The sequence below is a fragment of the Emys orbicularis genome, chromosome 10 (assembly GCF_028017835.1).
Source record: "Emys orbicularis isolate rEmyOrb1 chromosome 10, rEmyOrb1.hap1, whole genome shotgun sequence".
NCBI lineage: Eukaryota > Metazoa > Chordata > Testudines > Emydidae > Emys > Emys orbicularis.
The window spans coordinates 10,002,634-10,027,167 of record NC_088692.1 but is presented as its reverse complement, the minus strand read 5'-3'; the positions used below and the strand labels follow the sequence as shown (position 1 = coordinate 10,027,167).

At 44.4% G+C, this 24,534-nt stretch overlaps 1 protein-coding gene across 1 annotated transcript in view; it reads left to right on the top strand.

Moving 5' to 3' along the window:
- The window catches only part of SDK1 (sidekick cell adhesion molecule 1), a 675,085-nt gene extending 654,971 nt beyond the window's left edge, over positions 1-20,114 (top strand). Inside the window, exons 41-45 of the mRNA XM_065411886.1 lie at positions 3,495-3,659; positions 6,219-6,356; positions 9,139-9,259; positions 9,653-9,782; positions 19,842-20,114. Coding sequence (XP_065267958.1) covers positions 3,495-3,659; positions 6,219-6,356; positions 9,139-9,259; positions 9,653-9,782; positions 19,842-20,114 — 827 coding nt within the window. The remainder of the gene's footprint in view (positions 1-3,494; positions 3,660-6,218; positions 6,357-9,138; positions 9,260-9,652; positions 9,783-19,841) is intronic.
- Positions 20,115-24,534: the final 4,420 nt, after the last annotated feature.

Below are 24,534 nucleotides of genomic sequence, written 5' to 3'. Positions count from 1 at the left end.
GAAAGGTAATATGAATTGAAGGAATGGGCAGATGTTATTGAGGCAAAAGCAATTGAGAGCAATATGCCTGCATCCCCATTGCCAGCTGTGCTGAATCTCACAGTACGTTAAACAGGAATTGAGTGGGACCGGCTAGACTTGCATCTGTTTTGGGGGGTGTTAGTCAGTGGTGCAAACTTTGCTTCTCTCAGTGGTTTCTCTGCACTGATACACTGTTGAGATATTAGTTTTCGGCATGCAAATCTTTCCTCACCATGACCTGTGTGGGAAATGTTGTGTACAATATGCTAATGATTTTCCACTTAATACAGAAGACAATCTTCCCCTCCCCCTCCACCCACTTAGGTGTCTCACTAATGAATTCTCTCTCAGATGAGCTGCTGACATTGGATAGCAAAGTTTGCCATGAAAATAAGATGTCTTTTTAGTCTGACTGTGCTGTCCATCTACAGGCAGACCCAAGTATTCCTGTCAGGAACAGGACAAAGTTTTGTCGGCCGGGTCTTAGTCTTGCAAATCCAAAGGACTGGGATTGTGCCTGGTGCGTGCATGTGTTGTGCAACGGAGAGGGAACAAGTAGCCTTCCTCCACCTCCCTGCCTGCAGTGCCTGGGTCAGCCCAACTGCAGTCCTTCCTAGCATTGTACAGCTCTGCACGGGCTGGTTTCCTATTGGGCACAATCTGGCCCAAACCAAGGGTAGTTGGAATCTGGGTTCCATTTCACACAAGTCCCCAAAGTTTGGATTGAGGGATGTGAGGCAAATGGCTCCATTTTGGCCCAGCTTCAAGAGGCGGTCCCCTTAGGATTGGAGCTGTATCTGAGCCAAAAGTGGTGGTGGTCAGAGCAACTGGAATTCCTCTGATACAGTGGTTCTCTGAAGAAACGCCCACCAGCAAACTTCCATGGATAACCTGATATAAACTACAGCTGTGTCTTCTCTCCACCACCCTCTCCAGCATAGCCCTGGGGCAGGACAGAGGCAGAAATGCCACCATCAGTCCTCAGGGGGTAATTTCCCCTGGGATGCAGGCTGCACTATGAGGTTGACTTTACAGCTCCCTGCAGCAGCTTTGCTGAATTTAGCACACTGTCTATACAAATGATTTCATGGACTATTTTGAGAACAACAGCGAGAGAGTGGTAGGTTTGTTCCTGTTGAAATTAGTGTTGGAAAAATCGTTATTTATTCTGTTATTTTTTTTCCACCCCCTAAGCCATTTGCGGTGCAAATGAATTGCTTTTAAACCAAATCACAGTGGGCTGAAATTCTGTATCAATATTTACAAATGTGTTTATGAAAACTCATTCAGTTCTAGCAATTATGACAATATTTTATAGAATCAGATGCAGGATCTAGTGTCAGTGATTGCAGCAAACACTCTTTGAAAATGTATCCACACTCCACCCACTGCAAGTAAAAAACATTCCAACCTTTTATATTACAGTGTTAGCTTTGCATAGTGAAAATAATCTCGCTTTATACTGCCCTATATATGGGAAGTCAATATTTTATCTTCTGTTTTATACACATTGTAAAAAATTTAATTCATAACAATGGTACATTATGATAACTTCATTAAACTCTGAAAATGCTGGTGAATAATGTATTGGTCTGAATTTTAAACATGACAGAAAAATTACCTATTCGTTAGTATTTCTCAAATGTGGACAGAATAATAAAATCTTCAGCCTCCTTGTTCAGTCCACTTGGGACTGCCAATCATCTTGATCAGAACAGATGCAGTTTGGGGGACATGCAGCGCATTACAAATTAGTATTTACTTATGGCAAAATTAAAACATTCACATGGAAGTGCACCTACAGCATAAATCATTCAGTTCTGCCCATTATTTCCTGTTGCAAAGGAATAGGGTAAGGGCCAAATTCTGCTTTCACTTACACTGGCGTAACTCTGGAATAACCACAATGACTTCAATGGACTTGTGCTAAGGTAAATCTAGAGTAAGTGAGAACAGATTCTGCTCCTGACATTGCAGCACCAGAACATGACACCAATGATAATGCTGCTGGCTTTTACTTTACTATTATACTGGCGGTGCCTCTCGTCAGAAGAAATCATGGACGTGATAGACTCTCGGTGCAGAGGGCTTTCTTTCAGTGCAAGCATCTCGTACACTGTATTTGTGCAGACTTTGTCTTTCTATTTTTATATTGTCATTAGGACATACTGGGGGGAAATGGAAATTAATTACCAAAAATGTTAAAATAAAATTAATAGTCATTGGGCCAGGTCCTTGAAGCCATGCCAGTTTACATCAGCTGGGGATCTGGCCCATTGTCCTCAGCACTGCAGCTTGGATGCTCCTGGGGCAATAAGCATTACTCCCACACACACAAATGGTGCCTATATTTCGTCAGTGGGAAGTCAATGGAAGCGGTACGTTTGCTGGTCATCTCTGGAAAATAGGCCACTTAGCCTGACGTTAGGGTCCCAAGTTCAAAATTGTTGGCCAGAGTTTTTAATCACAGTTGTAATTTTTTATCCTACCACTCGCAGTGACCATCTTGTTGAAAATGACATCTTTTCATTGTGCTTCAAGTAGATATGAGAATATGACCTGTGTCATAGGAAAACAGTGTCATACACGCTCTGGATGGTTATCAATATAAATATTAATATGGCTATTGAATATCTAGATTATCTAATTGTGAACATAAGAACATAAGAACGGCCGTACTGGGTCAGACCAAAGGTCCGTCCAGCCCAGTATCCTGTCTACCGACAGTGGCCAATGCCAGGTGCCCCAGAGGGAGTGGACCTAACAGGCAATGATCAAGTGATCTCTCTCCTGCCATCCATCTCCACCCTCTGACAAACAGAGTCTAGGGACACCATTCCTTACCCATCCTGGCTAATAGCCATTAATAGACTTAACCTCCATGAATTTATCCAGTTCTCTTTTAAACGCTGTTATAGTCCTAGCCTTCACAACCTCCTTAGGCAAGGAGTTCCACAAGTTGACTGTGCGCTGTGTGAAGAAGAACTTCCTTTTATTTGTTTTAAACCTCCTGCCTATTAGTTTCATTTGGTGACCCCTAGTTCTTGTATTATGGGAATAAGTAAATAACTTTTCCTTATCTACTTTCTCCACATCACTCATAATTTTATATATCTCTATCTTATCCCCCCTTAGTCTCCTCTTTTCCAAGCTGAAAAGTCCTGGGGTATAGAACAGGGAGGGTTTCATCACACTCCAAGTTCTATCTGTAAGTTTCACCCATGTGAAGGTTTCATGTTTGGATCCTGACATAATGTAAAAGCAGTCACAACCTAGAATGACTGTGGCTCAATAGCCTACCACATTGGTTTGATTTATTTGCTGTGTTGGACAGCAGTAGTTCAGGTAGGCATGGAAATTGCCTCATGTTGGAACACATGATTAATAGCAACTCATTTCCATGGAACAGGGGAAAGAGTGCACAGTAATAACGCTAATGATGCTCTTCTTTTGTACGTGTGCTGCTTTCCTAGATGAAGGACTGTGGGATACATTTGTGAAGGACATCCCCCGCAGTGCTACCTCCTACACAGTCGGCCTGGACAAGCTAAAACAGGGGGTGAGCTATGAATTTCGAGTGGTTGCAGTAAATGAGTTTGGCTATGGAGAACCAAGCATCCCATCTGCAGCAGTATCAGGTAATCTGCATTCTGTATTGTACTTTCCCCACTAGGCTTCCTTTGTGGGGAAAGAGGAGAGAGAGAACCAGAGCCAACAGTTAAAATAAAGCACTGAGGCCCTGCTTAAAAAACTGTGCTATGTTCCTTTATGCCATGAAACCCCATTGAACTCATGTTAAAACCAGAATGACGCAATGATGAATCAGATACTGATTTTACAGTGGGCCTTTCTCTCGAGGGAAACCATTTTGTTCGAAAACAGGTGCCTACCACTTTAATATTTGCTGAAGAAACTCCCCCAGGAGTTTGCATGTAAATTAGCATGTATTGCAACATGACTATACAGTTTGTGATTTGTTTGCTTTTTCCCTCTCCTCAATTCCCTTTCTGTTTCTTCTCTTCACCTGGGCCCATTCCCTCCCCAGTCTCCTGGGGTAGATATTTCTGTGTTATTTTGTATATATCACTCTCAAAAATGTGCTAGGTGTAATTTACTGGCAGAGTAAACTGTATCCTTCTGCTGTATCCTTCTGCTGGCAAGTCAAATTCTCTAAGGGCCCTACCCAAATTGCACTGACCTCAATGGAAATACTTCCATCACAGCATCAGGCCTAAGTCTGTATGGGTTGGATTGTTGATGTTCTTCACACACCTTCCTGCCAGCTCTGTTGTGGTTATCCCCAGTGTGTAGAGATGTGGCCTGAACACCCTTCAGAAATCTCTTTGAACTCAGAGTTCAAGACTTGCCAGAAGGAGAATGATGGTACTTTGAGAGGTAAACTAGGCTGACGCTTGCTATGTTCCATTGGTATCCCCGCAGCTGGAGTTTGGTGGCCTGTTGCTGAAGCAGGAGAAACTGCCCTGGTTAAGGCCTTGCACAGGTGTCTTCTTACCCTTGCTTCCTCCTTCCAAGATGCTTTTAGGCAAACTGTTAAAACGGCTTTGTGATTCAAAATTCTGGAGCTTCCTGTGGGCCTGGCAGTGCCAGTATCTGAAGCAGGACTTATCTCTTTGCTCCTGGGGTAAAGAACACATATACCCCTCAACTGTTGTACAGCAGAAAGGGAAAGTAAATGGTACTATTGCTGTTGCGGTTGTGTTCATTCTCTTCCTTGTCCCTGTGCAACTAACCACTTAGCCCCTAAGAATTACCTCTGGATTTCCGCGTGAACTGTCTCATTGCATTCCTCTCCAAGCGCAAGGGAGAAGGGGAACCCACTTCACATATTAGAGTGTTTCTGTAGTTTCACACAAAATCTAAAGGGACGTTCTGTAGTTGGAATCACGTCAGCCCCGCCGTCCTCTCTTCCCATTAGCAATTGTTTCCTCAAAGGAACTCATAGAGTTTCCCATTTGTATGTTCTCCACTTGAGCAGAACTATTTAGTTCACTTTCTTTTGATGCTCTAAAGTTTATCTCAAATTGTAGCCTGAAAGAAAGAAGTTTCTATTGAGATTCACAGGCATAAAAGCTGTAAAGCATTACAGGCTAGCACAGCTGGATGGTCCATTCAGCACCCAGCCTGGCCTGCACCATTTGCCTTTTTGGCTTTATTGGTCCGTGCTGGTCTCCCAGCAGAGGGGAGATGGCAACCGCTTTTCACTGCTACAGAATTCCCAATGCCCTGGGATGAATCAGGCCCCCCACATCATAAGGCTCATAACACGGCTGAGTTTAGATCCAGGGAATCTGGGCAGTAAAGTGCTCTTCACAGCCGTAGGAAAGCTAGGAGAGGCGTTTGGCTCAGTGGCTTGGGTTCAACTATGGCTTTGGTCCCAAGTGAAATAGGTTTCCTGGAATCAGCCATTTGAGCAGGTATTTCTCTGTCTCGCTAACTGCAATGTGGTTATGCACAATTGATGATCTATGCCCTAGTGGGAATGCTGCCCCTCATGGCTGAGATGCCCTGAAAAAGGGGATGACTGGAAAGGAATAATAATAATAGTAGTTACCATTTTTAACCAAGGATCTCAAAGCACTTATAAAGAAGAGTAAATGTCATTTACCTATTTTGCAGCTGGGGAAACTGAGGCACGGTTGGAGTTAAGATGGGCCACATTGAATGTGTGGGTAGGAATAGAACCAAACTCTCTGAATAGCCGGGATGCTGCTGGTCAGGATGGTTTAAACTGACAGCGGGTGAGGGGTAGAGCTAGAATAACAGGGACGTTGAGAGTTTGGGTTGAGGTGCATTGGCACTGGAGAGTGCTTGGACGTTACTCACAGGCACCTACTGCATCTCTTGCGAGTGCTGTTGGGTGATGTTCTGGGAAGGCCCAATCCTCCAAGTGAAGTGACATTTGTGATGAGTCAGCAGGGCTCTGTTTGGATCCAGGACTGGAGTATCAGAGGCCAGGGAGATCTGGGCACGTTGGAATCGCTATGGGGGAGAAATAGGCACAGCACCTTCCTCTGGCACTAATCCAGCCTCTTAGCCACGCCCTTTCCTGAGAATTGACAGGGGTACAGATCTCAATGGGAAAAAGGCAGGGAGATGCTAACGGGGCTTAGGGGAGGAATGTGGAGGAATTGTTATTAGGTGGAAGGGTCCTAAACCTTTGTTTATTCTCTCTGTAGCCCAAATGGAAACCCCTTTCTACGAAGAGTGGTGGTTCCTGCTAGTGATGGCTCTGTCTTGTCTCATCCTCATCCTGTTAGTGGTGTTTGCGTTGGTCCTGCATGGCCAGAGCAAGAAATACAAGAACTGCAGCACAGGTGAGATAGTGGCTCCATTTCAGTCCCTCCCATGCCACGGATGTTCTTTTTCCATTTGAACCAGTGACTCTGGCAGCATGAAATCTCTCGCTCTGTGTGTTTCTTTGGGTGGAGCAACCAATCAGATCTCTTTGATCTCTAATCTGGGAGAAATAGCTTGTACTTTTCCATGGGTACACCCCGTATACATATTTGGCTGGAGGGATGTATTTACAAAGCATGGAGGGTGCTAGGAGTAGGTAATATCTCCGAAACCCAGGAGTGAACTATGTTAATTCTCTGGTGCCAATCAGACTAATCAACAGGAGCGGGCAGTGGAAGTCCCAGCTCTCCTGATGCTGAGGGGTTAATAGAATACAGGGATATGGAAAGAACCTCCCACTTCCCCTGGCAGTGTTCAGTGGTTCAGCCCAAAGAAAGATTTATTTTTTCCTGTATAAATTCACTTCTAACAAGTGTTAGTAAATCAGATTTTATCCCCACAGGATTTAAAATGTATGAATGCCATGGCATTTTACCAAGCTAATACTATTACAGATTCCTATGCATGGCACATAGAAAATCTCTCATCTTCCTACTTGTGCTCTACATTTGGAGGACAGACATGAAAAGACAGTTCTGACCTGCACCTTCTGATATCCATGTTCACACTGGGCCTTAATGTAACATTGTAATTGAAGCTGAGGATAAAACACCTGTCTACAGCAGACTGGCAATATGACACCAGCCTTTCTGCCCAAGACACCAGCAGAGCTCAGACCTGTGGAATTACACACTATGAGCATAGGAAAAAATCTCTTGCTGTGTCTTCCTCTCTTCTTCTCCTCCCCCTCCTCCCCCCTCCCCCCGTCTTTGTTCTTTACTTCCATCAAGAGCTCTTTAATGACCTAAAAATCAAAAAGGAATCATATAAAAAATGGGAACGTGGACAAATTGCTAAGGAGGAGAGCAGAAGAATAGCGCAAGCATGTATGGACAAAATGAGAAAGGCTAAGACCCAAAATGAGTTACAACTAGCAAGAGACATAAAAGGGAATAAGAAAAAGTTCTTTAATACATTAGGAGCTAGAAAAAGACAAAGGAAAGCATAGGTCCTCTACTTAGCGGGGAAGTAGCGCTAATAACTGATGACATCAAGAAGGCTAAAGTGGTTAATACCTGTTTTGCTTCAGTCCTCACTGAAAAGGTTAATGGTGACCAAATACTCAATACAATTAATATTAACAAAAAGGGGAAAGGAACCGAAGCAAAAGTAGGGAGAAAAAAGGTTAACGAATATTTAGATAAGTTAGATGTATTCAAGTCAACAGGGCCTGATGAAATTCATCCTAGAGTACTTAAGAACTAGCTGAAGCGATCGCTGAACTGTTAGCAATGATCTTTGAGAACTCATGGAATATGGATGAGGTTCCAGAGGACTGGAACTTAGTACCTATCTTTAAAAAGGGGAACAAAGAGGACCCTGGGAATTATAGACCATTCAGCCTAACCTAGATACCTGGAAAGATACCGGAACAAATTACTAAACAATCAATTTGTTAGTACCTAGAGAATAATAGGGTTATAAGGGACAAAGAGTCCTGTGGTACCTTATAGACTAACAGCCGTATTGGAGCATAAGCTTTTGTGGGTGAATACCCACTTTGGCAGATGCATGTAGTGGAAATTTCCAGAGGCACGTATAAATATGCAGGCAAGAATCAGTCTAGAGATAATGAGGTTAGATCAATCAGGGAGGATGAGGCCCTCTTCTAGCAGTTGAGGTGTGAACACCAAGGGAGGAGAAACTGCTTTTGTAGTTGGCTAGCCATTCACAGTCCTGAGCTGATGGTGTCAAATTTGCAAATGAACTGAAGTTCAGCAGTTTCTCTTTGAAGTCTGGTCCTGAAGTTTTTTTGCTGAAGGATGGCTACCTTTAAATCTGCTGTTGTGTGACCAGGGAGATTGAAGTGTTGTAACATCACTGGTTCATTCACCTGTACGTCCACCAATGTAATATACTCCATCATGTGCCAGCAATGCCCCTCTGCTATCTACATCGGCCAAACTGGACAGTCCCTACGTAAAAGGATAAATGGACACAAGTCAGATATTAGGAATGGCAATATACAAAAACCTGTAGGAGAACACTTCAACCTCCCTTGCTAATTAGGAAAAACTTGCTAATTATAAGGGTAGGTAAGCTCTGGAATAGGTTTCCAAGGGAGCTTGTGGAATCCACATCATTTAAGAACACCTGTCAGGGACAGTCTAGTTTCACTTGGTCCTGCCTCAGCACAGAGGTCTGGACTTGGTGACTTCTTGAGATCCCTTCCAGCCATACATTTCTAGGATTTCCCCCGTCCTGTAATTTCTCATTTACATATCTTCTCTCCATTGCAGCTCCAAACCCTTTTTCTCCTTTACTGTCTACCCAGCCGTTCTCTCTTTCTCTGCTCTCTTTCCTTCCTCACTTTTTTCTCTTCCCATTTGTCTCCCGCTCTCACTTCCCTCCTCTTATCTTTCCCTTCCCCCCCTTCACTCAGTCTCTCTCTCACCCCTTTTCCTGGTCCACAGCCCACTGCTGATCTTTTGTCTCCTTTTCTCTCCATTCCTTGCTGAGCTATTCTACCACTATGAAAGAAGGGAGAGAGCATTATGGAAAGTGAGGATACAAAAGTAACCATAAAAGGAAGGACGAGGTTTGACACTTGTTTGTAGTGGTTCTTTAGGTTATCACTAGGCATGCAGTTGGTGGGGAAATACCTTTGTCTTTACTGATTGTTTCATTGTTTGACTCCAGGTAAAAACATCTCGAATGTGGAAGAGTCGGTCACACTGGATAACGGAGGCTTCACAGCCCTGGAGCTCAACAGCCGACATCTCAACGTAAAGAGCACTTTTTCCAAGAAGAATGGGACGAGGTAGGATGACGGACCCTCTTTGTCTCAGTGTTGGCCGTAGCATTCAGTTATTGCCTAGCTTCATACCTACCACAGGACAAGCAAAGGGGATTATGGGGTGGAGCTCTGTTTGGAGGATATGGTGAAAACTGTGGGCTAATAGCTAAGCCTCTGCCCCAGAATGCAACATCAGCCCCTGATGGTAGATGCCATGATCAATGATTAAAGAGATCTAGGCCTGGAGTGGGACAGTAAACTTCTAATTTCAGGGTTGAGATAAGTGACTGTGGTTTTGGAGTTCAGAAGAGGGTGGGAACTGGTTGATATGTTGTGTCCAGGTATGAAAAGGATTGTAGGACATGTAGTGTACCCATTATTTAATGTTCCATATGCTTTCTCCTGATGTCCACCTAGGTCCCCTCCTCGCCCAAGCCCTGGTGGGCTGCACTACTCAGATGAGGATATCTGCAACAAGTACAATGGAGCAGTGCTGACTGAGAGTGTGGCCCTGAATGAGAAGCCTTTGGAAGTGTCAGAATCAGAGGTGAGTACATCCCCCTTCCCTGGCCTCTCCTCCCATCAAGCAGTGCCAGGGCCTTGCACAGTCACTGAACTCACTCATCTCCTCACTGCATACAGCAGGTTCTCTGGAAACAGATTTCCATGCCTGCATTATGCTACTTTTGCATCAGTTTTTCATATTCAGGCACAGTACTTCGGGGCACTCAAACCTTAGAGTCTCGTGGCCCCTCCCCTCTAGAATAGCATCTGTCTTTAAAACTGAAATGCCGTGGTGAAGAATAATGAGCAGGTGCCAACCAGAAAAACTTGGGGTCATGTCAGATATTATTAATAAAAGGCAAATGCAAAGCAGTAGGCTTCACTGGTTAGGCACTGAGCTTCCCGCTCTCCCTTCGATGTTATCACCCTGAAGCTCCTGGAAAGAACTCATGAAACAACATGCCGTGAGAAGTCCAGCTCCGCGCATCTACTGTCTGAAGTGACATTTAATCAGAAATGAATTTCACATCATGGAACTGACCCAAATGTGGGAGATAGTTTGGAATTTGACAGTGAGTATCTTTCGCAGCTGATAGGCAATTCCAGGCACTACTGAGGTTCCATAGAGTGGGTCCTTTATTTGTAAAAATTCTATGTCACCTTCCATTCAAGAATCTCTACCCTTGTGAGTTAGGTAAGTATCCTTGTGTTACGGATGGGGAAACTGAGTCACAGAGGAGTGACTTTCCACAAGATCACATAGCAAATCATTGTTAGAGCCAGGATGCAGGTTTTCTGATCCCAGTCTTATGCTCTAACCACAAGGCTACTCTGCCTTCCTTTCTGTTTGCTAGTGGTTTTCAAACTGGGATACACGAGCTCTCTGCAGGGGGTATGCAAGAAAATTCCTAGAATAGCTGACAATGCATTTTATATAGTAAGACTTGGCAATCTAATCCTAGATATATTATAACCCTATCTCGGATGGGGTATGAAGTAGACTACATTATTTGGAAAGGGGTACGCAGCCTAAAAAGTTGGAAAACCATGTATTCTGCGAGGAAGACAGTACTGTGTACTATTGCTATGTATTTGACAGTCCTCTATTTTCTGTCTCACATTCGCTTTATGAAGCGCTTATAGTCTGTATAAACTCAGCAGGAGCCCTGGCTTAAAAGGCAGGCTTTAGAACTGGCAGTGAGGAATGTGCAGAAAGGTACATTTGTCTCTAAAATTGGGTGCTGTCCGCTGAAATCTTGATGAATCAGAGCGGACAGCACAAGCAGCAAGAAGTGGGCCAAACTATTCCAAATCGGACCCTTCCAGCAAGAATAAACCAAAAGCCGCAAGTGGGGAAAGAAAATGACAGTTTTCATCTGCAGCTTCTCTGCACCTGCTTTTTTTATTTTTATTTTTTTCTTCTTGCTGGTTTCCTGGCTCTGACCTCTTGTTAATTACCCTGGACAGCCTGCCATTTTATGTTGCCCTGTGACCAACCCTCCGTGCAGGCAGTGTTTCTTGTTGTAGCTCAAGCAAGCTACAGTCTCTTTGTGATGTACACATATTACCTACAGATTAAATCCATGATATCTGTGGTCATGTCCCTGTAACAACCCATCATGAAACCTGCCATTAATACGATTTGGTGAGCATGATCATGAATTTAGCACTGGCACTTTCTGACATCAATTTCAATATTCCAGGTGTTGTTTTCTGTATAGTGCACGAAAACCATCTCACAAGTCATCATTTCTGCCCTAGATAAGTGGGCCCTGTTTACACAGCATAGACAGAGGAAAGTGAATTTTATCCTTGCTATTTCCTTTGTATTCCTTTCTGTGCATGCTTCTATACAAACAAAATGTGCCGCCCATTTTTCCTTGGGGCTCAGATATGCAGCCCTTCTATATAGTGTCTTTGATGCTTGCTTGTTTTTCATGAGGAATGCTTTTAGGCATAACATGTTAATGGGCTCCCAGCAGAGGTATCAGTAGGGGATGCTACCTTTTGATCAGCCTGGAAATGCTGTTTAGTTTGCGATCGTTGACCACTTCTATCTTACAGAATTTGAGTATCTTTTCTCTCTCTCTCTGTTTTGTGTTTTCTGCTCGTTTAGTTTCAGTTCTCATGGGGTTTCTTAGGAGACGAGCTTTATTTTCCCAGGATTTCAGCCTTTCCGTCATCTTTAGCAGAAAGAGATGTTCTCCATGATACAGATGTCTCATTTCCATGTGGGCACTGCAGAGGCTCTGTCCTTTGCAGCAGGAGATGTTCTGATGCTGTTTTCCTCTGATGCCTCTTTGTATGCGTCTTGGATTCCACTTAATACAGTGTGCATTTGGCCAGCTGAGGCCAAAATTGTGCTTTTTGCTTTCAGCCCAGATGTCATCTTGTTGAATTTTTGCTTTAACCCTTAGCCTGAAGTGCCAAGATTTGGCATGGCAGAGAGGGAAATCAGCTGCCTCCAAGTCCCATGGGGTCACTCAAATGTGAACAAGGCCATCATGAGAGACTCATGGACTGATTCACCACAGTTAGATCAGAACACAGCTGTCTGGGAGCACTTCCTCTGAGCCTCCCAGTGAAGGAAGAGAGCAGGAAAAAAATGGGAGAAGAATATACAGTATTCAAATATGCATATAAAAAATACTAACATACACTCCACGTCCTGGAATACACTTCACATCTTGGAAGCCAAGTATTTGCAGATGGAAATGATTTAATTGACATCTACAGTAGATGGGGCAGTCGAGTAATAAGAGAGTAGGTGCCAAATGACAATTAATGTTAAAAAACCAAAGCTCTTAGATACAAGCTCTAACAGGTTAGGCGCTGTGCAGATACCTTTGGGAAGTTCTGAGGCCCGTGCGTAGTCGCTTGGCACAGCTCACCTTTCACCAAGCTAGGGGAGGAGCCATCATTTTTGGGGAGGTCGGAAGGTTGTTTGTTTTTTGTCATTTCCTAAAGAGTTTCTCCAGAACCTGATGCTTTCACAAACTATCTGGTCATGCTGAATGCTAGTGCTTAAGATGGTACATTGATGCTCTATGCACTATAACTGAATTGTGGTTTCTCAGCTCTGTAGGAATATAGTCTATTATTCACTTATAATTCGTTATTGAGAAGGAATTAATTAGTATCCAATAAAATTCTCCCACTGATTTTGATTAAGACGGTACCACGTGGAAGCCAGCTGTAGATGGCACATTAATAATAATTAATAATAATACCTACCTCGCCCAAAGGCTACATCTACACTACAAGCCAGGGGTGTGATTCCCAGCTCACACAGACATACTCGGGCTAACTCTCATCAAGCTACAACACTAAAAATAGTAGTGTAGCTACGGTAGCACAGGCCACAGAGGCACGGGCTAGGTGCCCCAAGTGTGTATTCACGAGGTTCAGGTGGGTTTGTGCTCCAGGCAGCTAGCTCATGCCACTACTGCTGCTGCCGGTGCTACTGCTGCTACACTACTCCTTTTAGCATGCTAGGTCGATGATAGCTTGTGTGCGTATGTCTATGCGAGCTGGGAATCACACCTCTAGCTCGTAGTGTAGATGTACCCTCAGTGAATAGATATCAGAGTGTCCACAGACATCTCTTTGCCTGTCTGTTTCCTTGTCCTCTCTCCTACTCCTTACTCTCAACGTGGCTGACTCATTTCATTTCAACCAATAGGGTGCAGATGGTTCGTGCACTCGCAGGGGAAAGTGATGACTGGTCCTGATACTGTCACTCGGCAATGAGATGAACTATTCATAGGTAGGGAGGAAGAAGTGAAGAGTGAGGAAAAAGTAGATGTCACAGGAAAAAACATCACTGGCTATGCCTGTATTGGTGCAGGCTGCCAGCTGATCTGCTCCTATTTCTACTGCAGTCATTGGCAAGAGCTGCTGTTCTCTACATTGTTGGTTATAAATGAACATATACATGAACACTTCAGCTCCAATCGCTTTTTAAGAAATTTGACAACCCAGGACTATTTTCAAATTTCCCATAATACTAACCCACTAGTCCCTCATTTGTCTCCTAAATAGCATTTGTGTCTTTCATCTTACCAATAAAATACTTAAATTGTCAGGCATTTTCTTTATTTGTTGCTTCAGTGGCATGCACGCACCTTTGCTGTCAGATTAGAAACTGACAACCACAACCAATCAAATTCCAGCCTACCACAGTTTCCTAGGTAACAAACCCATAATCATGGTAAACAGCTGCATACAACAGAGAAAACAAATAATAAAAAAAACCAACCCTACAGCATTTCCATGTAGTCAATAGTTCTGAATCATTAAAAATAATATATCCATTCCACCAGCCCAAACCCAACTGTCTACACTGCAATTTTGTAGCCCCGTAGTCCGAGCCCACGAGCCCAAGTCAACTGACACTGGCCAGCGTGGGTGTTTTATTGCAGTGTAGACATACCCTATGAAACCTGTATCGTCTACGTCTGGCCCGGAGGTTGCCAACTTTCCTTTCAGATATGGACTTTGCCACTATTATCCATGTGTAAGCAGGGTCTGAATGAACTCTCCCCGACAGCTAGTTGGGAGTGGGAGAGACTTCAGGAGCAAACTGTATTTACATGAACACATCTACTCTGCCAAGATATCCAGCAGATAGAGCGGTGTAGCTCAAAGTGATCAACTTTGCCTGGTGTTGGGTTACTGTAGCGGGGCGATGACTCACCTCTGCGGCGCCTCCTGATGGTCATCCAGGGAATTAGCTCTTTCCACTCAGGAGCACCCTCTGCAAGCCGGTGTCCCACTTGCCGCTGGCCACGGTGTCCCTCCCGGACCCCGGTGCCCCTTCTCTTGGGGTTCTGCCCCCTGCAGAACCCCTGACCCCCTATCCCCACCTCGCCTCAGTCTTTGGCTACTGCCAGTCACCGTCTAGCCCCTGCTCATTGGGGCAGACTGCAGTATAATTGCCACTCATCATCGGCAAGGAGGGTTTGGACCTGCTGCCTCTGCCGACCCTTAGGCTGCCCTCTGTAACCCCAGTACCTTTTCCGGCCTTTAACAAGGCCTGCAGCCTGGGAGTTTTCCAGGCCAGAGCTCCCCAGCTCCTCTGGCCTTTCCCAAGCCCTGCTCCAGTCTAGGTACCCTGCTCAGCTCCCAGCAGCCAGGCCCATCCCTCTCAACATCTAGAGAGAGACTCTGGAGCTCTGGCTAGCAGCCCTTTTATAGGGCCAGCTGCGGCCTTACTGGGGCGTGGCCCCAGCTGAGGCTGCTTCCCCAATCAGCCTTTCCCCAGTCACAGCCCTCTCCAGGGCTGTTTTTAACCCCTCCGGGCAGGAGCGGGGTAACCACCCCGCTACAGTCACTTGAGTACTGAATGCAGGGGTGGTGAAATATTGTTATCAATGTTGTTGTCTTTATTGTATGAATAAAGGGGAGCAGAACTGTGCTTCACCTGTCCCAAATGAGGGGGTCACCCTCAGCTGAAAGAACCTCGTTAAGCGAGAGGCTCGAATGCCAGAGCTCTGTGAAAGCAGGAGGGTGGGGACAGGTGTTCTAGCCACAAGGTTTGGACTCTCCCTAAGGATTCCAGGTCTGGTTTAACTTGTTCCTCCCCAGTGTTCAAAGATAGAGCTAAATAGGCTTCATTCGGAGCCTTTTGTTATTTTAAGTACTCAATACGCTGAAATCACTTGTGGTGCGGCAGCGTTTCTGCCCAGCCTGCTGAGAGCAAAAAATCAATAAGAGACTGACCTGCAGAGGTCACAGCAGAGAGGCAGGTGGCAGCAGAAGGTAACTGATGGGCGACTGGCAAAAGTAGGGAGCAGTTGGCCAGCAGGAGCAGCCAGTGAAAGTGGCAAGCAGGCAGCTGGCGGGGCGGCCAGGCAGCGAGCAATCACGGCTGGCAGGGCGGCCAAGTGGTGAGGAACAGCAGCTGGCAGGACGGCCACCAGACAGGAACAGTGGCAGGCGGGACAGGCAACCAAAGCAAGTTTCAGATGGCGGAGCAAGCAAGGTGCCTTCTTCCCCGGGTGGGAGGTGAACACACACAGTTGCACCTCTGAAGCCTGGTCCTCACAGGTGGGGAGGGATAGCTCAGTGGTTTGAGCATTGGCCTGCTAAACCCAGGGTTGTGAGTTCAATCCTTGAGGGGGCCATTTAGGGATCTGAGGCAAAAATCTGTCTGGGGATTGGTCCTGCTTTGAGCAGGGGGTTGGACTAGATGATCTCCTGAGGTCCCTTCCAACCCTGATATCCTATGATTCTAAGGGTAACCACTGTGAGTGTGGGAGCAGAGGGGGGCACGCTAAAGGAACTTTTGGCTGTAGAACTCAAGAACATGAGGCAGAAGACTCTGCCCCACGCACTCTGGGGTGGGTGTCCTGCTCACAGTTTTATGTGTATGAATTCTGCTTGTGGCATTTTCCCTAATTAATGTTGGGTGACTTCTCTCCTTTCACTAAAAGTTTCTTTTCTACTCTCAGACTCTGTGCTTGCGAGTGGGGAAGTATTGCCTCTCAGAGGCGCACAAGGGTGGTGTGTAATTTTCCCAGGTTACTGGGTGGGGGCTCGAGCTGGTTCTGTGTTGTATTGTTGAAAAGGAACCTGTAGATATTGAACCCCACCCTGGCTGCTGCCGGCTCCACCTGGCAGAAGGATTACACATGCTTTTGTTGCCTCAGGATTAGACTATTGCAATGCACTCTACACCTTAAAACCATTCAAAGACTGCCGCTGCTGCAGAGTGTAGTGGCTTGCCTTCTGAGCAGGACATCTTGCTGGCAGTATGTTATACCAATTGTGATGGGTTGCCCCCCACTTCGGGGTGCCACCTGATGTACTGGCAGGGCCTGCCCATTCCACTAGCCTGCCCATTCCACTAGCCTGGGCTCCCTCACCCTGTCCTGCAGTGCCAGGCCCGCAAGCCTCCTGTAGCACACACACAGGTAGGGACATGCCCAACTGCAGAAAGTTACAGACACAGAAATCAGCTCTGCGTGGGAAGAATCAGCTAGGGGACTGCCCAGCACTCAAGTGCCCACCCCCTCTGGAGTGCAAACCCAAAATGGTATTGTCTTGCGCTGCACAGAGAACTGTACAGCGAAAGCTCATGAAAATCGCCCCCTCCCTTAATGTGGAGGAAGATATGCACAGCTTCCCCCCCCTCCAGTTAGGAGTTGCACAAACTGGTTTAGGGAAAACAAAACAAGTTTATTAACTACAAAGGATAGACTTTAAGTGACTATAAGGGATAACAAACAAAGCGGATTACTGAGCAAATAAAACAAACAAGCAAACTAAGCTTAACATATTAAAGAAATTGGTTACAAGTAGTAAACATTTCTCACCCTAAATGTTGTTTTAGACATTTCTTTCACAGGCCAGACACCTTATACAGCCCCGGATCAGCTCTTCTGCCCCCCCTCAGTCCTTGTTTCTTAGATGTTCTCAGCAGTCATCCTGGGCGGGGATTCAGTGAAGAATTAACCTGATTAACTCACTCCCCTGCCTTAAATAGGATTTATATATAGCGGGAATCCTTTGTTTCCCAGTTTAATCCCCACCCCCCTACTAGTGGAAAAAATACTAGTTGTCCAAGGTGAAATCCAGTACCAGGTGACATGTTCACATGACTCTGCAGTGTCAAAGCAGCCAGGAGTCAAAGATTGTTTGCAGCATCCCAGGAAGATGAGAGATTAGCATCTTCAAAGTCCTATTGTTCTCCCTAATGGCCCATCCAGGCTGATTGAATTCTGTCTGGTCCACGTTCCCCAGGTATAAACCCACTTGTAATTGTTACATAGTCAATATTCCTAACTTCAGATACAGAAATGATACATGCATCCAAATAGGATAATCATATTCAGTAAATCATAACCTTTCCAATGATACCTCACATGACCCATCTTGCATAAAACACAGCTTAGTTATGCCATATTCATATCACAACAACGTCCCTATAAAGAATATGGGGCATAGTGTCACACCAATGCTCTGGGATCTGTGCTAGCTGCCTATTGGTTTCCAGAGAGAGTTTAAGGTGTTGGTTACCTAAATGGCCAACGGGACCGGCCTGCCTGAGAGATTGCCTCTCTCCCTGTGCAATACTGCCATAGCTGCAGTCAGCAGAGGCACTAGAGATGGATCCATGTGTTATAAGACTCTGGAACTCCCCTTAGATCTGAAATAGCCCAAATTTGGTGACATTCCAGGCAGGCTGCAATAGACATCTGTTCAACAGGGTTTTGGATGAGGCTGACAGTTTGCTTCTCAGGATGATGACAGGGTGGAAAGGAGCATTTTGTAGTTAGCAGGCTGGCTGAGTTCCTTTTGGAGAAATTGTTTAATGCTGCTGGGTTTGGTTTTGTTGTAATTATTAATTATGTGTCAGGATGCCCGGAGCGCTGCGTAGGCATCTATTTTATTATTCAAAGTGAAATAAATAAGTAATAAAAGTACAATAGCTCTGGTAGTGCCAACCCACTGTTAAAAGCAGTAGGATATTTTTTGCAAAATTTCCCTGTTATAAAAAATGCTACTATGTTATAAAAAACTGCTCTGCAAAGATTTTCAAAGCACAGTGGTTAAAAGGCCTAAGACCTATCTACACACTGTTGCTGGTAAAATGGGCACTGAATTTACTAGTGTCGATGCAGCGTTACTGACAAAGGAATAGGATGAAGGATGTGACATCCTTTTTTAACAATAGTTTACAGGGCATCTGATGCTTGTTCTTTGGGGAACGTTAAAAGGTGATTAAAGAGGGATTTGAAGGAGGAGAGGGCAGTTGTGTAACATACAGGAGATGAATGAACATGTATTTGCTGTGCAGTGTCACAGATCATAATGACATGGAAACTTCCTAAAGATACACCAACACTTTAAATCTAATGCCAGTAACTATAAACTGCAAACTCTAGTTATCCATATATCTGTTGAATTTCTTAAGCAACTACTGCTTTGGTATCTAAAGACTTTCAGAAGCAACCAGACTATCAAAAAAGAGAAAAACCATTTTTGCATGATAAGCCCAAGGGTGTTAAGAAAAGACCTAAATTATGGAAATGTTTGAGCAAATATTTGTACATTTTACATGATGTCTGTTCTTGGTGGGAATAGAAATACAAGACAAAGGTGCACCTGAAATGCATCCCTCATCGAAGGCTTTGCTTTTGTCTCCGTGTTCTAATGGGATCTACAAACCAGTTGAGATTCTGTCTGTTGGGTAACAGCAGCACCACTTCAAAAGCAGGGCAGACCTACGAAGCTTGTTTGATTGCACCTAAAGGAGCTTCCAGACTCCAGCTAGCTGGTGGTGGGTGCTCCTTAGCTGGCTAGCCACCTTGCACAATTGGTTGATGGAATAAGAGTCTATCTGAGCACAGGCGAACACATGGACCATCCCAGGAAGCAACTCCACCACTTTGGAAATGCTCTTTCAGGCCTGGTGCTCAGTTATCTTTCAATATTGCTAGTTTTGTAAAACAACCTCTTAAGGGGCAATAAGGGCAATTGTTCTGTGCTTGAAATCAAATGTGATTTTGTTTAATTTCCTTTATAACGACATAGCTAATTTCAAAAATCAGTTGGGCTTGCGAGCAAAACCCAGTCACATGCGGGTGCCTCAGTGTTATCACGATAAACACTGGATAGCAAATTTGGCTCAAGCCAGGGAATTTGCATGAATATTTTTTTCCTACATATCGAAATGTGATAGATACAGAGAAACTTTTTCTGTTCAACATTTATTAAGATTTCACTTGTCTTGACATTGAAACTGTGAGCGTTTTGATGAAATGATTGAAGGCTTTTTATTTCACTGGGACATCTGTACATTCCCTTGCATCTTCTACTGAAATAGAACTTGTTACTCTTACAGCAGTGAATCAAGACAGATCTCTGTGTCTCCTCCAGCAAGGGTCCATTGGGCAGGGCTCTCTCTCCAGCCCAATTCCACTGTCACAGAGCTGTGCTAAATCAGACCACAGTACTTTTCTATGTAGACTGCAGACCTGCCTATCCTAAATATACAGGCTTGTGGTGTATGTGGTGGTGGTGATTTTGTATAATCTGTATTAGTAAGGAACAACCTAAGTCATGGATGCTAATGTCTGTTTTCTCTCTAATGCTGCAGGCCACTGACTCGGATTACGAAGATGAGTTGCCAAAGCACTCTTTTGTGAACCATTATATGAGTGACGCCACATACTACAATTCTTGGAAGCGTCAGCAGAAGGGTGTGAAGCACCCAACGCCCTACAGATATGAAGAGTGCGCGGCGAGTGAGACAGAACCCTATTTCCAGACTGTCATCACAACGCAGAGCACAGGTGGGGTGTACACCCCAACAGGACAGCCTGCTTCCGGCTCACGGACTCCAGTGACAGGGTTCTCCTCCTTTGTCTGACACTGGGAGGGACCTGACAGCACAGCGGAAACTACTGTCGAGATGAGAATGACCTATCGCAGTGACTGTGTGTGTGATCGGTGCAGTGAACTGTGGGTAAATTTCTCTATCAGGGTAGAACAGAGGTGAACGTGAATGAGTCTATTTTTCTGAAGACAATCAACTCTTAAAACACGGAGCTGAACGTGCTAAACTTTTGTTTAAAAAAATATTCTGAAAAGGTACAATTTTAACCACTTGTGAATAGTAGGGGGGGTTTTTAACCACTTTTGTAACACTGCTTCAGGAAGCAGTTCCCATATTCTTCTTTCCTCTTTCCAACCAAGGAGGTGAATTCCCTTGATGCTGTGGGTGACTTTGTGATGTAATTTGAGGAGAAAACACAGGAAACCTCCCAAGATCTCCCCCGCCCCCATCAGGATCAAGTAGGAATATTTAAAGAGGGGGGAATGTTTTTCATGAAAAGCCACAACATTCTTTCCCCTGCTCCTTATCACCATTCTGCCTCCACCTTAGAAACACCAGCTGATTAGTTTACAGTGGTATCACTTCTCTTGCCTGTACGTTCGCTACAGGTGTTTCTGATAACGAATATCTTACCTGCTTTTCTATCCTACTCAAACAGGGTTCTTGAATTCCTAAAATATTCCTACCCCCGGGCTCCTCTAAGAGGAGACAGCTTGAAAGCGCTGTCGATGGTACTGGGTGAAGCAGCTAGGATGCTATTCTGATGTGGTATCCATTTGTTCTTGGTATGGCTCTAACCCTCCTTTGGTAGACTGCATGTGCCATTTCAATTGCAAATCTGAAAGGAAAAAATAGCAAGAAGAGGAAAATTTGAATGAACGTGACAGTTACAAACTGAGGAACCTGCTAATTGATTGATTGGTTTTCAGTAATCAAAGTTGTCTTTCCTTGTCGATAGAAGCCAAGCGCCTTCCTCCCCGCCATGCCACTCTGACTTGATTCTGCAGCACTGCCCACTGCTCTGTAAAAAGTACAAATTGTTAACAGGGTTGGTTTGTTTTTTATTTAATACAAAGACACATCACACGAAGGGGGTGAGTTTTGGTGTCCACCGGTGCCTTTTATTGATTGTTGCAGCTTTGTACAAGAGAGAAGCGACAAAATGTCTCCAAATAAAGTTCAACGGGTTTTCAAACGTTAGGGTTGCGAATTACCTCGTGCACATTTACAGGCTCGCTCTGTGCACCAAACCTCCAGCCTTTAGAAATGAGAGAGCTTTTTTTGTTTGTTTTACATCCGTTTTGTACTGCCCCATTTTTGACCCGCAGCACTGCAGGCTTTTACCCAAGTCTGTTGTGTTTCTCAGTAAGTGGTTGTTTTCAAGGGGAAGCTGTCAGTGGTTTAAAGAATCCTAGTCCAGCTTTTGGATTTAGCAACAGTCCTGCGACACCATTTCTACATGAGGTGTTTGAAACAATTAGTGTGGAGTAATCATGTCCTTGGCACTGCTGCCATCTGGCAGTTCCTTCCAGATGTGTTTGGGGAACAGCCATGAAAAATTGGCACTGCTGCAACTGATGAAGGCACCTTTGGGGGCGGGTGTGGAACAGCCTTGGCATTACTATCATTGCTATTTGTCCACATCTCTCAGCAGAGGCGTGAAACAGCTTTGGCATTGTCCCGGCTGCTCCCTGCCAATGGCCTTTAGGGCAGGTTTGAAACAGTCATTGCATTATTACTGCTGTTACCTGCCAGTGCCTCTTCAGGGCAGATGAGGAACTGATTGGGCCTTGCACTTCTTCTGGACAGGTGTGGTGCAACCACAACCTCAGCACAGCTGTTATCTTTCAGTGCCTGCTCAGAGCGGGCGACCTTAGTTCTGCTTTATCCTTCAGTACTGCCTCCGGGCACTGCAGCTCTAGGTGCATACTCTGTGTAGCCTTGACATGGGATTTATGTTCCTTTCCAAACGCTTCGGAAAAGAAAGCGATTCCAAACCTAAAACTTCAGAGAGTGCGTTTAACAGCTTTTGAAGTTGAGATAACTATCCACAGTTCTTGGGATGGAAAGTGTCTTGGAGAGACGTGTGCTTGAGGGAAGAAAGGAGCCTCCCTCTCTTCCAGTACTGCTTGTGCACAGGGGACAACTGGAACTTACTGTGAAGGTAAATGGAGAAATGGAGAACATGGAAAGAAACGACTGCCTTTCTGTGCACTTTGACTGTTCTCTTAAGCCATATGGACATTGCTTTAATTAATTAACCGAAAAGAATTTGTTTTGAATCTATTATTTGAATTTTTGTTTTGTTTCTTGGGGAAAATTACATGAATGAGGGTTTTGCTTTGATTTTTTTAATAGCCTCATTATTTCCTGTGATTTGATTTTTTTCAGCTTTATTATTTCCTGTGTCTGAGTATGTATTTTTAGATTTGTTTGGGGGTTTTTTTGTACAGAATTGTTTCTACAATGTAGCTGCCCTGGCAGTCTGATTGCTGTTGGAATTTTAGTAACTGCGCTGATCCAATAGCCTTGAGGGATGATGTTACTGGAGGCATGTTTCAAGGCCCTTTCTGGTAAGATACCTGGATTGGAAGGGCTTAGATCCAAACCTGGAAAGGCTTAGGTCCAAAGTCAGCGTTAGCTTAAGCAGGTGCACCGCCACTGATGACAACACCAGGTCTGAATGTGGCACATGATAGAGCACTTCCTGGAATAGTGTTACCACCACATTGGTTTGTATCCCAACTTCCATTCTCATTGAGCAAACAGCTAGTGAACAGTGCATGATAAAAGGAAATGGACCTTAATGGCCACCATGCCCCTGTGGCTTGAAGAGGGGAATGGTGAGAACTTGATAGGGTGAGGTGAAGGGAATATTCCTCCTTCCTTAGACCCTTCTGCTAGTTAACTGTCAGGAATTTTGTTGAGTTTGTTGAGGGCCTGCTGAATTGGCTGTATGAGAACTCTTTGACTCCCAAATAAAAATGTCAAGTGTGATTCTTTTAGGACCTGTTGACACTAACAGAGTAAGTTCTACTCAGTTCTACTCTACCAGTCATTTCCACATCTGTACATGTATTTAGGTTCCCCTATCCATAAAGAATGGAAGTGCATGGCATTAGTTACTCTTACCAAATGGGAATATAACGTGCATTACCCCTCCCACTATCATGTATCATAGTTAAACACATGATGAAGCTGAGCCTCCCGTCATCTGCTGTTAGTATTCTGTAGTTGAAAAAGTATGATTAATAGTTGTGTTTTATTTATTGGGATTTAAGGGATTTAAGATAAATTGCCATGTCTGGCATGACGCGCCCCATCAGTTAGCAAGAAAGTCCTGTTTCAGAGCTGTGATCTTTGGGAAGCAGATCCTTTAAAAGTTATGTTTCAAGTTTGAGGAAAACTCAAGACACCATTCCACATTTTAGCCAATAAGACCTGAGTATGCAAATAAACTAAAGTGCACTATAGGTTGAGATAGCTGTATGTCAAAATCCTTCTACCCATCACACCCACCTTCCACCATATCACTGTTCAGAACAATCTTTTAATTCAAAGCTTATATTTAAAAAATCTGTTTCACTCTTTTGCTCCCTCCCTCCCCCGTGGATCTATTAAAAAACAAAAACAGCATAATTAACGAGTCCATGCAGGAGCACAGAGGGACATCTCTGATCTGATTTTAATGGAAACATATTTTTCTTGTGGTAGCCTTCAAATATATCAAACCTCACACAGGAAAACAGTGCATAATATTACATACCCATCTCTGCGCTCAGATGACGCTGCAAACCACTCAGTCAATGATGTCATCTTTGATGTGAGCATATAACCTGAATCTCAAGTTATCCGTGTAACAAATCTAACTCTGTTGGGAACACTCACACAGATTAAAAACACCTCTACAAATCTTTTGTATCATTCTGCATAATTCTAAGTATGGATTTTTCTTAACCTCTGGTTCTGTTTCAGAAACCACACTGTCTCCCACCAAGCCTCAATCATTCACTCACTCTTTTGAAATGCTCTACAAGATCTCTGTTTAATGTATCCACCGAGAAACAAGGTGGGTGAGGTAATATCTTTTATTGTACTAATTTCTGTGGGTGATAGAGACAAGCTTTCAAGCCACACAGAGCTCTTCTTCAGGTCTGGAAAAGGTACCCCCAGCATCACAGCATGATTTTTAGTGTCTAGCAGAGAGTGTCCTGGTCTGTGGGGAGCTTGTTTCTGGTCTTCAGACTCCACTGGCCTTTAAACAACACCCCAACCTTTCCAAGCTCATCACCAAAAGCAAGCTCCCCACAGACCAGGAAACACCAACTCAAAGTGGCAACAGATCCTGCCAGAACAACAGATGCAACATCTGCAGACATATATCTGCTGCTACAATGATCAACATCCCCCACAATAAACCTTTCAAGACCCTTGGATCCTACACATGCCTATC